Source organism: Haemorhous mexicanus, chromosome 6, assembly GCF_027477595.1.
Source record: "Haemorhous mexicanus isolate bHaeMex1 chromosome 6, bHaeMex1.pri, whole genome shotgun sequence".
In the NCBI taxonomy this organism is placed as follows: domain Eukaryota; kingdom Metazoa; phylum Chordata; class Aves; order Passeriformes; family Fringillidae; genus Haemorhous; species Haemorhous mexicanus.
In genome coordinates, this window is record NC_082346.1 from 18,044,405 (window position 1) to 18,058,052 (window position 13,648).

At 41.6% G+C, this 13,648-nt stretch overlaps 1 protein-coding gene across 1 annotated transcript in view; it reads left to right on the top strand.

Moving 5' to 3' along the window:
• The first annotated feature begins 2,817 nt into the window (after positions 1 to 2,817).
• TRPM5 (transient receptor potential cation channel subfamily M member 5) overlaps positions 2,818 to 13,648 on the top strand; it is a 35,643-nt gene continuing 24,812 nt past the window's right edge. The window contains exons 1-6 of the mRNA XM_059849031.1: positions 2,818 to 2,934; positions 3,907 to 4,087; positions 5,331 to 5,497; positions 8,477 to 8,657; positions 11,081 to 11,145; positions 12,968 to 13,159. Coding sequence (XP_059705014.1) covers positions 2,818 to 2,934; positions 3,907 to 4,087; positions 5,331 to 5,497; positions 8,477 to 8,657; positions 11,081 to 11,145; positions 12,968 to 13,159 — 903 coding nt within the window. The remainder of the gene's footprint in view (positions 2,935 to 3,906; positions 4,088 to 5,330; positions 5,498 to 8,476; positions 8,658 to 11,080; positions 11,146 to 12,967; positions 13,160 to 13,648) is intronic.

The window sequence follows — 13,648 nt, forward strand, 5'->3', positions numbered from 1 at the left end:
TACAACCTCAAGTCTCAGAGCAATAGCCCTGAAACCACCAGAGTCTCATGTGAAAGCTGAAACCAAGCCAAAAAAGGCTGAATTAAACCCAGGAGACAGGCATTCTGAAAAACCATGATTAATCATGCAGTTTGCTGATCCATGCTTACTTTGCTTGTTAGAGGACTTTGGGTGAGACACCCACATGCTTTTTAAGAACACAAGTGTTGAAAATCCAGGAGGAAATGACAGGGCTGACGATATCCTGCCCTGAGAACCCATCAGGGGCAGAACACAATCCTTGTGCTGACTGATGGGTGGGGAGTGAAGCTGCACTGCAAAGCAAGGTGGTGGCAAGTTGAGGTGCAGCCCCCAGGCAGATCCATGATGATTCTGCCCCTAACAGGGAGGGGTTACACTGCAGAAGCTGAGACAGCTTACGGGGGGAGGGAAGGAAACATCAGACATGCTCAGTCTGTGTTTAAGGACCCCATGTACACATCTTATGCACTGGGATTTTGCACTCTTCATAATAAAACAGAATCACAGGACAGTCAGGTTGGAAGGGACCATGGTGGGACATCTGGTCCAACCTCCCTGCTCAAGCAGGGCCATCCCAGAGCACATGGCACAGAACTGTGTCCAGATGGTCCTTGAGTATCTCCACTAAGGGAGACTCCACACCCTCTCTGGACAGTCTGTCCAGTGCTCGGTCACCTGCTCACTAAAGAAGTTCTTCCTCATGTTGCTGCCACTTAACAGGGGTTTTCCTCACTTTCCAACCTTATAAAAGCTTGCAAACAAAGTTTCTGTTTCTGTACTTTACCTATTTTTGCTTCCTACACTCTTTTTCACTACCACTGAGAACCAGAATCCCTAAACTGAAAATACAATAATAATGTGCTATTTCTGGGGGGGAAAAAATAATTACCCAAATACAAGAATGTACCCTTATAAATCTCAGTCTTTATTCCAAAAGAGAAGTCACAGATAACTGGACTTAAAATGAACCACTTGAGGACAAATTAACCATTGGATTACTTTGTAAATTGCCGTCTATTTCAGATTCATTGTTTGTGTGTTGCTATAAATAAATGTGTACTATCTAGGACGGTGATGAACAGTGACTACAGTACCCTGGAAATTCAGTCTTGAGTAGTTTTGTTTCTATTTAAATCCTTTATTCTGTCATCAAGTTCCAGAAAGTGATTTCTACATCAATATTAATAAATAATAAATAATGTGGTTTTACTACTCTAATATTAATTTTTTCCCCCATAATATTCTTTTCAATGCTCTTAGGAGACAAAGCTAGTTCTCCTGTGGAAAAGTGGGCACAGACAAGAAGGTGGGCTTTGCTGTGACTACCACTATTGAAGATTTAAGAGGAGTTCTCAGGTAAGACTCTTAACCAGGCTGGTCTGGTATCTGAGTGTTCACAGCAGTCACTCTGTTCTCTCCAGAAGGGAGCAGCGTGCAGGCAGGGAGAATGAGAGCAAGAATCTTTAAAGCTGTGATCTCTGACAGGAGTTTGGGGGTGGATACAAAAGTGTGACATAGCTGTAGGGGACACAAATCATGAGAGGGTCCATAGCCTCTCTTCAGAGGCAGATCACAGGGGAAAAAGCAACTCATAGGAAAAAACAGCGTTTTCACAGCAGACAGAAAAGAAGGAAATACAGGGGCAGCTGTGGTGAAGCAGCCGGGATTCAGTCTCCCAAGAGCTTCCCAGCCCAAGGGAACAGGTGAAGCAGCCGGGATTCAGTCTCCCAAGAGCTTCCCATCCCAAGGGAACAGGTGAAGCAGCCGGGACACAGGCTCCCAAGAGCTTCCCATCCCAAGGGAAGGGCTGGAGGGCTTGCTCCCTCTGCTGGAGCATCCTAATAGACCCACAGGAGACTTGCTGCTTTGACACACTCAATCCCACAGCAAAGTTCTCAGATTAGGAAATAAAAATTAATGCAGTATTGATTACCATTGCTGGCTCAGTGTCACAAGAATTTTTTTTTTTAAGACTATGTAGCTCAACATGCAGCTGAAGGCAGAGGAGAGAGAGATATTTCATTGCTTTTGTTTTGAAAATAATCAAAATAAGGCATGCAAATTAAAATCTGAGTTTTTCAGATCATAAATCTGCCAAACAGTTCAGTCAAACAGAAACACAGAAAAAGCAGGCAGACCTTTCCAGTGTCTCATGTAATGCAGAAGTGCAACTCTTGCTGTATGACCTTTGCTCCAGGACAGCCTGGCCTTAAATACTTGGGCTCACAAATAAATAGCCTATTCCTGCAGGAAGCAGAGAGTAAACCTCTCCCAAAGCATCTCCAGACAAACACAACGTCACCACTGGGTTATTTAGCACTCCCGTCAGGTGAGAAGGGGCAGAGCAGCCTGAGGCACAGTGACAGCAAGAAACCGTGACTCAGACACTCACTGACCCTGCTCCACTCTTGCTTGAAAGAGTGGGTGGCTGAGACTCCTCTTCCTCTTTTGTAGAATCAGGGTCACCTTTGGCCTCTGGGATTGCAGGATCTTGCACTTTGCAGCTCAGCTTTCTGTCTGCTGAATGAGAGTTGAGGAAGCCTTATTTCTTACGTGGTGTTGGTGTGGAATCTGCCTTCTGTATGCAGCATCTGACATTTGGTACAAAGACCTCCAATTTTAGCTAATCATTACAGGCATGATAGTAAAAATAGTAAAACATTTGGCTAAAAACTCATCTAGATATATTTTAACAGATTTTGTGGCCTCTCCAGTTTATGTGGCTTTTCATTTGCCAACTTCTGTCATCCCAGTGAACATCTTGGTCCACTGGTGCTCCATCATCTCACGAATTCAATGGAGGAAATGGAAACCAAGCTCTGCAGCAGTGACAAAGAGGAAGCCTTCAAAAGAGAATTATCTTACTGTATAGGAGAAATAGACTTCACAGCTTCTGGGAAGAACCATGGAAAGGTATGGGTACTGAGGAGTTTTAACCCTTTTACAGTGCTGCTGTTCTCAGCAGTAAACTCACAATCTCCAACAGTGAGGGTCAGTGTGCCACAGAGTGAGGCACCACACACATGATACCCCAAGTGAGGACCATGCCTTCCTGGACATGAGTGTGGCCTAAAACATGGCCTTTTAATATTCAGAAATCAATCACTTGGTTTGCAATTAAATGATACGAAAAACACAGACATGACATGTGATCACTTTTCCCTTTAAAAGAAAAATCAGTTATGTGGCCTGCTTCCTTCATTTTGTATCCTTTCCCTGGTTTAACCCACAAAAAATTAATCACTATGGATTTTGACATTTTTAATGTATTTTGAGCTGTTTCAAGGTTTTCTTTAAAGTTCTCTCTGTTCTGCTGATATGCAGAGAGGGATGTTTATGGACTAACCCACCTCCCCACTAGTCCCATGCACAACAAGTTAGCACTAGAGCAGGAGGAATTCCTAGGAATTCCTGAAATTTGCCCCAAGGTTTTGTTTCACCATAAAGCCTTAGGCAGAAAACCAAAATATATACAGAACTGGAAGAAGCAGTAGATTCATGTAACGTGTCCTCAAAAAAAGGTTATGAAATCAGGGAAATAGTTCAGCTTTTGCAGAGACAAAAAACACCTACAAAATTTGTTGGCTTTCCTAGGCTGCCATGAAACTTAAGGCAGTTCAACAGGAAGCTGTAAGGGAGAGTGTGATTTGTCAGTCTGCAACACAGAACTAACCCATGGAACTGACCCAGTTTGTGAGATGGCAATTACACAAAATCCTGCCAAGTTAATTCAAGTATTCAGTTCTCTGTCAAATCTTGTGCAAATAATTTTTTCTTAAATATCCCAGTTGATGATAATTTCCCTCTCGTTTACCATGAACAGACTCTTTACTGTATTTTTCCATGCTGTTGTTTTTCATTGGATTTTTCTTGTGTTTGTTGAAGTTCATGAAGGTCCAGAGTACCATTCACCCTGGAATTATCTTTGAAGTTATGCTCAACAAATGGAAGCTACCTGCTCCCAATTTGGTTATCTCTTTAGTAGGGGGAGAAGAAGATTTTCAGATGAAGCCTTGGCTACGGGACACCTTAAAGAAAGGATTTATAAAGGCAGCTGAAAGCACAGGTGAGTGCTTTAGGCTTTAAAGAAGAAATTTGTATTCCTGATGGATATTCTCACTCCTAGCCCCCAGTGATCTGGAAATTACAATGGGCCTGCTCACACAAGTATTTTTGAAAATTGAAGACTTTGCTGAATGCAACCTACATGTAAATGCCTTTGAAAATGAAAGTGATTGTATTATACTAGCAAAAATAAGTTCTTTCAAAGCAAAACACTCTAGGTAACCATTTCTGAAGTGTGAAATTACCTCATATTATTCCCTCAGAGGTGACACTAGAAATATAGCATCAAAATGGGACCAAATACAGTTGCCCCTCTTTTGTGCCATAACAAAATAATTCTGAGTAGAGCAGAGCAATTTGGCTTCAACAAGAGTGAATTTAGGTCAAAATAAGAATTTCTGCCTTCTCACCTGCAAATACAGTGAAAATATCTGTGAGCATTTCGCAGCAAGCTCTTGGTTTCACTTCACTGCTCCAGACAGGATTATACCAGTTTTGCTTTTTGTAATGAGACAGCCCAGTACCAAAAGAGCTATTTTTGGTACTTTTGTGCCACACAGACATTCTTTATCTCCATCTGCCTTCTGCACTTCAGGCTGGATACCATTAAGAACCCTGGTTTCTTTATGTTGCATATTTGAAAAAGGTCAGCTTGCTTTTTACCTAGGGTTCTCCAAATTCCTTGTCACTGTAACAACACTGCTGTAAATTCCATTGTCCTGAAAAATTCATGCTCCACACACCCACAAGAACAGGAGAAAGAGCTCCAGATTAGGCAGGTCATGCCTGAGCTCTTCTGCTGAGAGGTGACTGCACGGGACTGTTTAGATCTCAGTTCAAGTCAACGACTTTGCTGACTCTGTCCCTTTCCCCTTCCTTGTGCACCACTCAGACCTGCCTGGTTCAAGGATGTTTCTGCTCATATGTAGACAGTGAGTAACTTCAGAGTGGACACAGCATTCTTGATGGGCATATTAACATCAGAGTAAAGACAGACATGTTGCATCACGTGATATATGAAGAACGTTTGCTTGAGCTCACAATTTCTTCTTGTTTTCCTTATTAAAGTCTTATTTACTTTGCCTGTATTTTAATTCTAAAACCTATAGTCCATCAAGACCTGCCTTCACTTTATCTATTAAAAAAAAAAACCTTAAATCCAGTACTGTAAGTAATGCTACTTGACACACAAACACATTGCAACACAAAGAAATTCCCTAACTGCTTTTTCAAAATCATTTCAGGTGCCTGGATTTTCACCAGTGCTCTGCGTGTAGGAGTGACAAGACACTTGGTGCAAGCAGTGCGAGATCTTGCCCTGGCCAGTACCTCATCCACCCTGAGTGTGATTGCCATAGGAATAACTTCTCTCAGGGAAATCCAGCACAGAGAAATCCTGGAAAACACAAAGGTACTGCTCTCTTATTCTGCTGTTCAGCTGGAAGCCCCGCACCCTTACAGAATTTGTAACTCGGTGGCAGAACAACTTTGATATGACTTAAACAAACAAGCAGAAGTGGGGTTTGAGCTGTGTTTTGGGAGGAAGCAGAAACAGAGCTGGAGGATTGTTAGATGATTCTGTGCCCTCCGTGCCCAGCGGGTGGCAGCATTAGGCATCAGCAAAGCGAGCAGCACTGGGTTGGACGTCCAGAAAATATCCCAGAATAAGGGACTTTGCATGGATTTCTCCCTTGTCCACTTACTGCAGAAGCACTTACTCCTAACTATTACATAAAATATGTTTTTTTGCAGCATTTATATTATGGGACACCAGATCAGAGACAAATTTTTCTTAAAGTAGCTACTGAATTAGTATTTAATACACAAAAACTTGCTCAATACAACAGATCAAAAAATACCAGCCATGCAGGATTTCACCTAGTTATAGGGAATCCTCAAACTGAGTCAAGGGGATCAAAGTTCTTGGGAAGAAAACAAAAACAACACAGCAACAAATAAAAAACCTCACCCAACAAAACTGTTGCTGAAAGTGTTGCTGCTGAACAGACGTAGAAGTGGAGAGAAAAAAAAGAAATAGCATTCCCTTCCTGTCACTGGATATACAGTCTGCCCTAAGTAGAATATTAGAACAATAAAACAGGTGTTTAATGACAGTGAATGAGTTTCTCTGTACTATTTTATACCCTGCAGAAGCTAAGAAACAGATGACACAGACAGCCCTTTGAATTCACACCTAGTTGTTCTCTCACACAGGTCTGAAAGTACCAGCTAGAGGCTGAGAGACTGCCAGACCCTACCAGCAACTTACTGTCATTGGTCTTTTTTTCTTTTCTTTGCCAGTGACAGCCACCTGTGTGCTCTACCAGGGGGGACTCTTTAGCTGGAAGACTTTAACCTACTTGGGTGGCAACTGGGCCAAAAGGGCCTCAAAGGAAAGAATTTGCTTCATTGTGTTTGTGAATTTTGCAAATGCAAACTATTTCACCTCCCTTGCAGGCTAAGTGATCAAAATGCATCTGGATCTTTCCCTATCAGCTGCTACAAAACAAGTCCACTCTCTTTTTATTTTCTCCCCCTCAACTAAAGCCCAAATTTTTTGTCAAGGGATATTTTGTAAAGAGCATTCCTGACCCTATGACTTCTGGCACAGCTTACGCCCAAAGATATTTTGGGTTTTAGTCAGTAACTTAAAGACAAAGGAACTACAGACAGGGATGTTGATCTAAACCCAGCTCTCTTTATATTTGGCACTAGCACAAGCAGCTTGCTGTATAAAAAGAGCTAACAACCCCCACTAGCAAGGAGAAAAACAAGCCCTGAAATCAGTGGATCGCTCCTGTTGTAGTAAAGAAGATGGGATTTAGTTTCTTTATGTAGGAAAAGCTAATTTCTTATTTACATAACTAATTTTTATACAGTTGTCACAGCTCTTGTGTACAACTCTAATTGGTTAGTAGTTTTTTGCTTCTTAATTTATTGGTTAGTAAATGGCATTTTACGTGTTTATCAAATTTCTCTATTCTTGGATAGTTTACATAATTTTTTACAGATTCTGATGGGGCAGATTTCTTTTTGTAGGTGTGAACAGCTCTGCTACTAGAACAGTTTGTTTTGTTAACTGGTTTTTTATTCCTTTGATTCTTTCTTATGGGAACTTATAGGCTTAGTTGGTAATTCAACAGAACAAAGTCTAATTTTATAAAACTTTTCTTTTATAATATCATTACTTATATACAACACCCTCCCATCTCTTCTGTGTCAATGGTATGCTTTAAACACCATTGAAAGATCACTTCCACATTTTCAGGGAATGGAGAGGAAAATCCCCAAGGGCTTTTTTCAATTGGTTGTTTTGCCTCTGGGTCCTAATCAAAGGCCAGATCTTTGGTGAGGAGGATTAATGTTACATGGCAGCAGAATAGAGGCACACCCTCTGTCAAAGCAAAATCTGAAGGAAATTAATGATGTCAAGAAGCTTTCCCCAAGGAAGGAGAGACAGAGAGAAGAAAGTGAAAGAAACATGCAAGTTCACTGCTTTTTAGTGTGGGGAAAATGCAATACACAGCGACAACTGCCAAGATTGTAAACAGTTGTGTTAATCTACCTTGCAAGAGGACAGCGATTGGGAAAATGAAAAAGAATAATCAGACATTCCCAGCCTGGAATGATGTATCAAAGTGGATGGGCAACAGATAGAAAGAAAGATGTACTAAGAAAGAAAGGGGAATTTGAAAAAGTGTTTATGTATAGAAGCCCATGTGTAGTGCAATATTTAGTACAACAGACTGTAACAGGGGTTCTGTTTTACCTAGAAGATGAGTTTGTGCAAAACAAAAAAAAAATACTTTAAAGTTGTAACACCACTCACCCAAAATAAAAGAGGGTTCCCCTTTCTAAAATCTGTCTGCCACTCTCTCTTTTAGAAAGCAATTTCCAAACTAAGAATAACCCTCAGATTTCATACAACCCTGTCAATTAAGTAAAGCTGTGTATAAATTGACTGGGACATGAGCAGGCTAACTCATTCACTGGCCTAAACATGGACAAAACACTACTGAAATAAATAGTTTGCCCCTATTTACACCAGCTGAGGCTTCACATCATACACAATTATCAGGTCTCATGGCCCCTTTCCATTCTTCCAATAAACTATTCCAAAACCTGCATTCCAGAGATGATGATTGATATCACTATATTTTGCAGAGGCCAAGAGGGAAAATTCAGGGACTCCAGCCATCAGTTCTGCCAAATCGGGCTGCTTCAAGAAGGAACAGATTTTCCATCTTCACCCCTTTTTAAGGGTCAATCACAGTGTCTCACAGGTGGTGAGCTGTGTCAGGGTGCAGAGAGCCCAGAAATGGAGAGGAAGGAGGTTAAAACATGGGCTGGGCTTTGCAGAGAGCGCTGACATCTCCCCTCCTCCCTCTAGAGTGAAAGCCTTGTACGCTACCAGTCAGATGACAGCACCCAAGGCCCACTGTATTCCTTGGATCACAACCACTCCCACTTCATTTTGGTGGAGCACACCACCCCAGAGGAGCCGGACGGAACCGCCGAGCTCCGCCTGGCCTTGGAGAAGCACATCTCAGAGCAGCGCACGGGATACGGGGGTGAGCACCTCTGGGGAGCCATCCAGCTGAGCAATGCTGGATGGCCCTGGCCCTAGCTGTGCCCCAGTCCTAGCCCTAGGTACCCCCAAAGGTGACTCCAGCTCTCAGGTGGGCTTGCAGAGGCAAGACCAAGTCAGCACATTTGTCACCGTGTGAGAGCCATGACAATGGTAACTTCTGCAGTGGAGATAGCTGCTCTTTGAAGCAAAAATCTGGACTTTTATTGCATCTCCTTAAATGCAGCTCAAAGCTGGCCTTCAAAGCACAGCTCAAATTGCCTTAAGAGACAACATATGGAAAATAAATCCAGCTTCAAGTGCCTTTACCAGTGGTTCTAAGAGATTGATAGTCACTGTTGTATACTTTTATCCCCTCTCACACACAGGGTCTTGAATTGCTCCCACACTGTAAGAAAAGACTTGTTCCACAGCTCTCTGAAATATTTTAAGCCATATTTGTTTAGGGATAGCATCTTATCCTGGGTAAACACCGTAGCATCCAATGTCCATCTGAATCTGTGATCTTTTTTGTAACAAGAACTGAGCATTGGGCAGGTCTCCTACTGCTATTTGTGGAAAACCTCAGCTGTTGAGAGATAAGAGTTACTTTTTTTTACCTTTGCTTTGTTTGCGCCATACATGCAGTGCTAGCACAGCTGAAACAGGAGGGAGAGCTCACTTGTTCACAGCTGTGTGCATCAATGGGATATCCACTTTCACAGCCCATGGGGTGGAGGCACAGAGGTACCTGAGAGCACAAACACACCTGGACAACCCTTACCTGGTGACTCAGATGGGAACAACCACAGGCAGGCTGTAAGGGTAGCCTGAGGTTGCAGTGCTGAGAGTTACAAAGCAGCCTCTTTCTGCTCACCAACCAAATCTGATTGAACAAATCTCAGGGGAGCATAATTCTGACAAACAATGCTGATTCATATGACAAATACTTTGCTGGAACATACTGAATTCAGTGTTATCTTCTATTAACAAAACCAATGTCATTCATTTAAGCTCATTTATAAACAAGCTGAGCAAAGCTATGTGGCCTTACTGAAGGACAACACTTCAATAAGGTCATGTGAAATTTCCCTATTAAAAAAAACCCAAACACCTAGAAGTCTTTAAGAATAATTTTATACATATACACACACAATGAATATTTTTTACAATGGAGGACTTTCCAGATTCACAGCGTAAAGTCAGAATCCATCCAACTCTCCTCTGGCTAAATTTTAACTAAATCTATGGCAAATGAAGAATATTTGTAGCCTTAACCATACTTGAGGAACCTGTAGTCCCAGAGGTCATTCTTCAAAGAGCATCACATTAGGGAGGTGTGACAATGCCACACCATTCAGCAAAACAAATTAAGTTTCTTGCCAACAATATCCTGGCTACAGCTCAGTCCAACCTTATCTCTGTATTAATCTCAAAAAAAAATACAAAAAATAGCAAGTAGAGATCTGTACTGAGTTTTGGGAGATCTACAAAGGGAAACATCAAAAAATTGTTTGAACCAAATGCCTTTTATCTTCCATCTGAAAGAGGCATTAATCTCTTGATATCACTGTTTTGATTGAGCTCCTTCAGGCCAATCTATAGTCACCTTTGCACTGCAGAATTCAGCATTTACAGTAAAAAGCATCCAAAACTCTGTGGGCCCCTGTGGGAGGATGGCTTAGGACAGGGACCATGACCTCATTTCTTCCCCCAGTACCATGACACATTAAATATTTCATTAGCATTTTTTTAAAAGTATCAGACTGTGTTATTATTAATCACCACACCAGGCTGTGCTGAATGAACCATTAAGCTGTTTAAGCAGAGTAATAAATACATGGTTCCTATCAACTTTCATCTGACTCATCTCATCCTGCCCAGTCTACACAGTCAGCCTCTTCATATTCTTAAATCCTCCTTGCAGAAGGCTCTTGTCCTGGATTCCAGTCCCCCTTCCAGCATACCCTGGGCACATGCATAACACCCAGGACAAGCTGAGAGCTTTTCACCTCTAACTGTGTCTTGCTGGAAGATGCCTCTCTGGAAACCCACCAGCCCTGTGCTGCACCCTAATGCAGCTCCCTTGCTCCCCAGCCTGCAGTAAACAAATAACTTAAAAAGCCAGAAGTGGCCCGACACACAGAGGTGCCAATATCCATACTTTGCAGCTGAGGTCAGAACAGCCTGGACTGCTTGCCTGGGATCACACAAAATTTCCAAGGCAAAGGTGCCTTTGTCCTGAATCCTAGGCCAGGACCCCTCTGTTAGGTCAGAGTTATTCTCTTCCCTTGCCACATCCTTCTGCAGGTTCATGTGGAGATCAAAACAGCACATAAGAGGAGAAATATTTTCAAGGGGTCAGCCAAACAGCTGTAATCTTGTGAAAGCTGTTACTTTTTAAAAATCAAACTGTCTATTTCACAGGAACAGGTAGCATCGAGATCCCTGTGCTTTGCCTGCTGGTAAATGGAGGACCAGGCACACTTGAGGTAAGAAGATGTTTTCAGCTTTAGAAAAATAAATTAACTGGTGCCAAGTAATTAATGGAAAATTTGGCTGTATGACAAACACATCTATTGGCACTTCACATGAAGTCAAAATTCACATCTATACACCATTAAGGACTGAGTTCTGTTAATATTAAATTTGACAGTATTTGTTTGGGAGAAATATTTACTTTTGAATAGGCACCAGCTGATCATTAAAACTTCTATTGCCAGCTTGTCCAGTGGGATGAAAGAATCCAAACCCAAAACAAACCCACAGAAACCAGCTACAGATCTAGGGAAACAGAAATACTCTAACTTGAGAACATACACCAAAAAAAAAAGAGGAATCTTTTAGTGCTGCTCAGCAGCAATGACACAACTGTCTGTCCCAGAGCTCAGAGGAAGCACAAGACCAGGTTTGCTGTACCTGCCATTTAAAGTGGGAGTGTCCTGGTTCCACTGAGCAAAAGTACATTGAAGGATTGAAGACTGGAGTGTTGTCTGAACATAATCCCAAATCTTCAGCAAAGGATCAGTTTTGATTTTTTTTTTCCCCTGAGTGGTTCTACAACTTAAAGAACCTGTTAACAAGGAGATAGTCTTTGATTTTTATTCTAATTTACTTATCCTTTTTATAATACTGTCAGTCTAGAAAACCTTTAGAGAGACATAATTTAACTATAATTTAAGGTTTCCAAGTGCTGAGACTGTGACATGCAAGCTGGGAACCCCTTTCCAGAATAATGACTCCTTTCTGGGGATGTTTTCTAGTTTCACCTCCTTGTATCTTGTCATAATTTTGTCAGCTGGACTAAAACACACACTCATATGAGAAATCTCTCTGCTTCAACAAAGATTATGTCACCTCATGAGCTTGCTTCCTTTCTTTGATGAGAAACTAAATATTGCAGTGTTTCCTGTATCTTTGGTTTAGGAAAATCCCATGTTATGACATGTAAATCCTCTTTCCAAAGTTTCACAGAACAGTGTGACTGGAAGACGAGAAGTGGCTGGCTGGAGTTGCTCTAAACTGATATGTGCTGGGAATGGATGACTGGCCACACTTTTTTAGAATACCAATTTCTTAAATGGATTTCTTAAAATGGATAATACACACCAGAGACTGCAAACAGTTTTAAAAAACCTCAATACCTAAACTAAAGAAAAAAAAACTCTTACACCACAATTGAATTAATGCAGTCTTGTATAACTCCAGAGGAAGAAACAGACAGGCAGCAAATAGACATTTTTGCAATTATGATGCCATAGCCTCTGCTTTCCTCTCTCAACAACCTGCCTGACTCATTCTAATTGCACAAGTAATAGAATTAGTAGCCTTTAATTCTTGTAGTTACTATGATTCAGTATTTTTTTCCTGTAGCTCAACGTTGTAATCCCACAGGCAAATTCCTGATTTTCGGAACATATTGCCAGGTTTAACAGACAGAAAAAGAAGCCTATACAAAAAAGCCTGCTGGTAATTTCTGTACAGGGCTACTCCCTTGCACTTGACTATGCTGAAACAGAGACTTCAGGGGGAAAAAAAAAAGTCAGGGTCAAAGAAATTTTATGCATTATTTGTCCAAATCAGGTTGCTTAGCTACTCAGCAGATGTGTCATGAAAAGAAGCATAGTCAGAGGCCATACATGGATGACCTGCTACAGAATTCAAAAAATCCTAATAGCTTAGAGGAGTCTGGACTGATTCCATAGTGAATCTGACTTAGGTACACATTTATTCCTGGTTTGCTAGAAGTCCTTATTTTGAAAACCATTTTCTTTCCACTTATGAATTTTAAAAACATCTTATTTTAAACTACAGAGAATTTGCAGAGGGTTGGAAAATTCTGCTCCCTGGCTTATCTTAGCAGGGTCTGGAGGTACAGCTGACATCCTAGCAGTATTCATGAATGACCCACAGCTTATCATGCCAGAAGCTGTTGAAAAGCAATTTAAGGAGAAATTCCCTGCAGAGAGCTTCTTGTGGAAGGACATTCTCCAGTGGACAGTGACGGTGAGTTCACGTGTTGGATAAGCCATCATGTTCACAAAGCCATCTCCTAACACTTGCAGCTTCGGGAGCCCCTTCAGTACAGGTTTGGCAAGAAGCTGCTCAGAAGTTTTGGGAACTCCAGTGCTTTGACACTGGTGTCACAGAATGCCTCTCTAGCATTAAAAATCAGGAGGTCATTTGATCACGCAAACTGCTTTGGTGCCCAGTAATTCAGCTGAACACTGCGGGCTCTGTCCTTCCTCAATTACTTCCTCAAGTAACAGCCAGCACCCAGGAACCCGACAGTCCTTCTGTGGGACACCAAGCATTATTTATACCCACAGCTGTGCAGCTTGTGCAGCTGTGACAGAAGAGACCTAATTCATGAACTACAGCTGTTAAATGGGAACCTCTGTGCTGTGGAGAAGCATGAATAAATTAAGTAGAATGAAGCTTGTTTAGAAATGATCCTATCTATTGTCAGTTACTGGTTCTTTAAGTATCATTGTT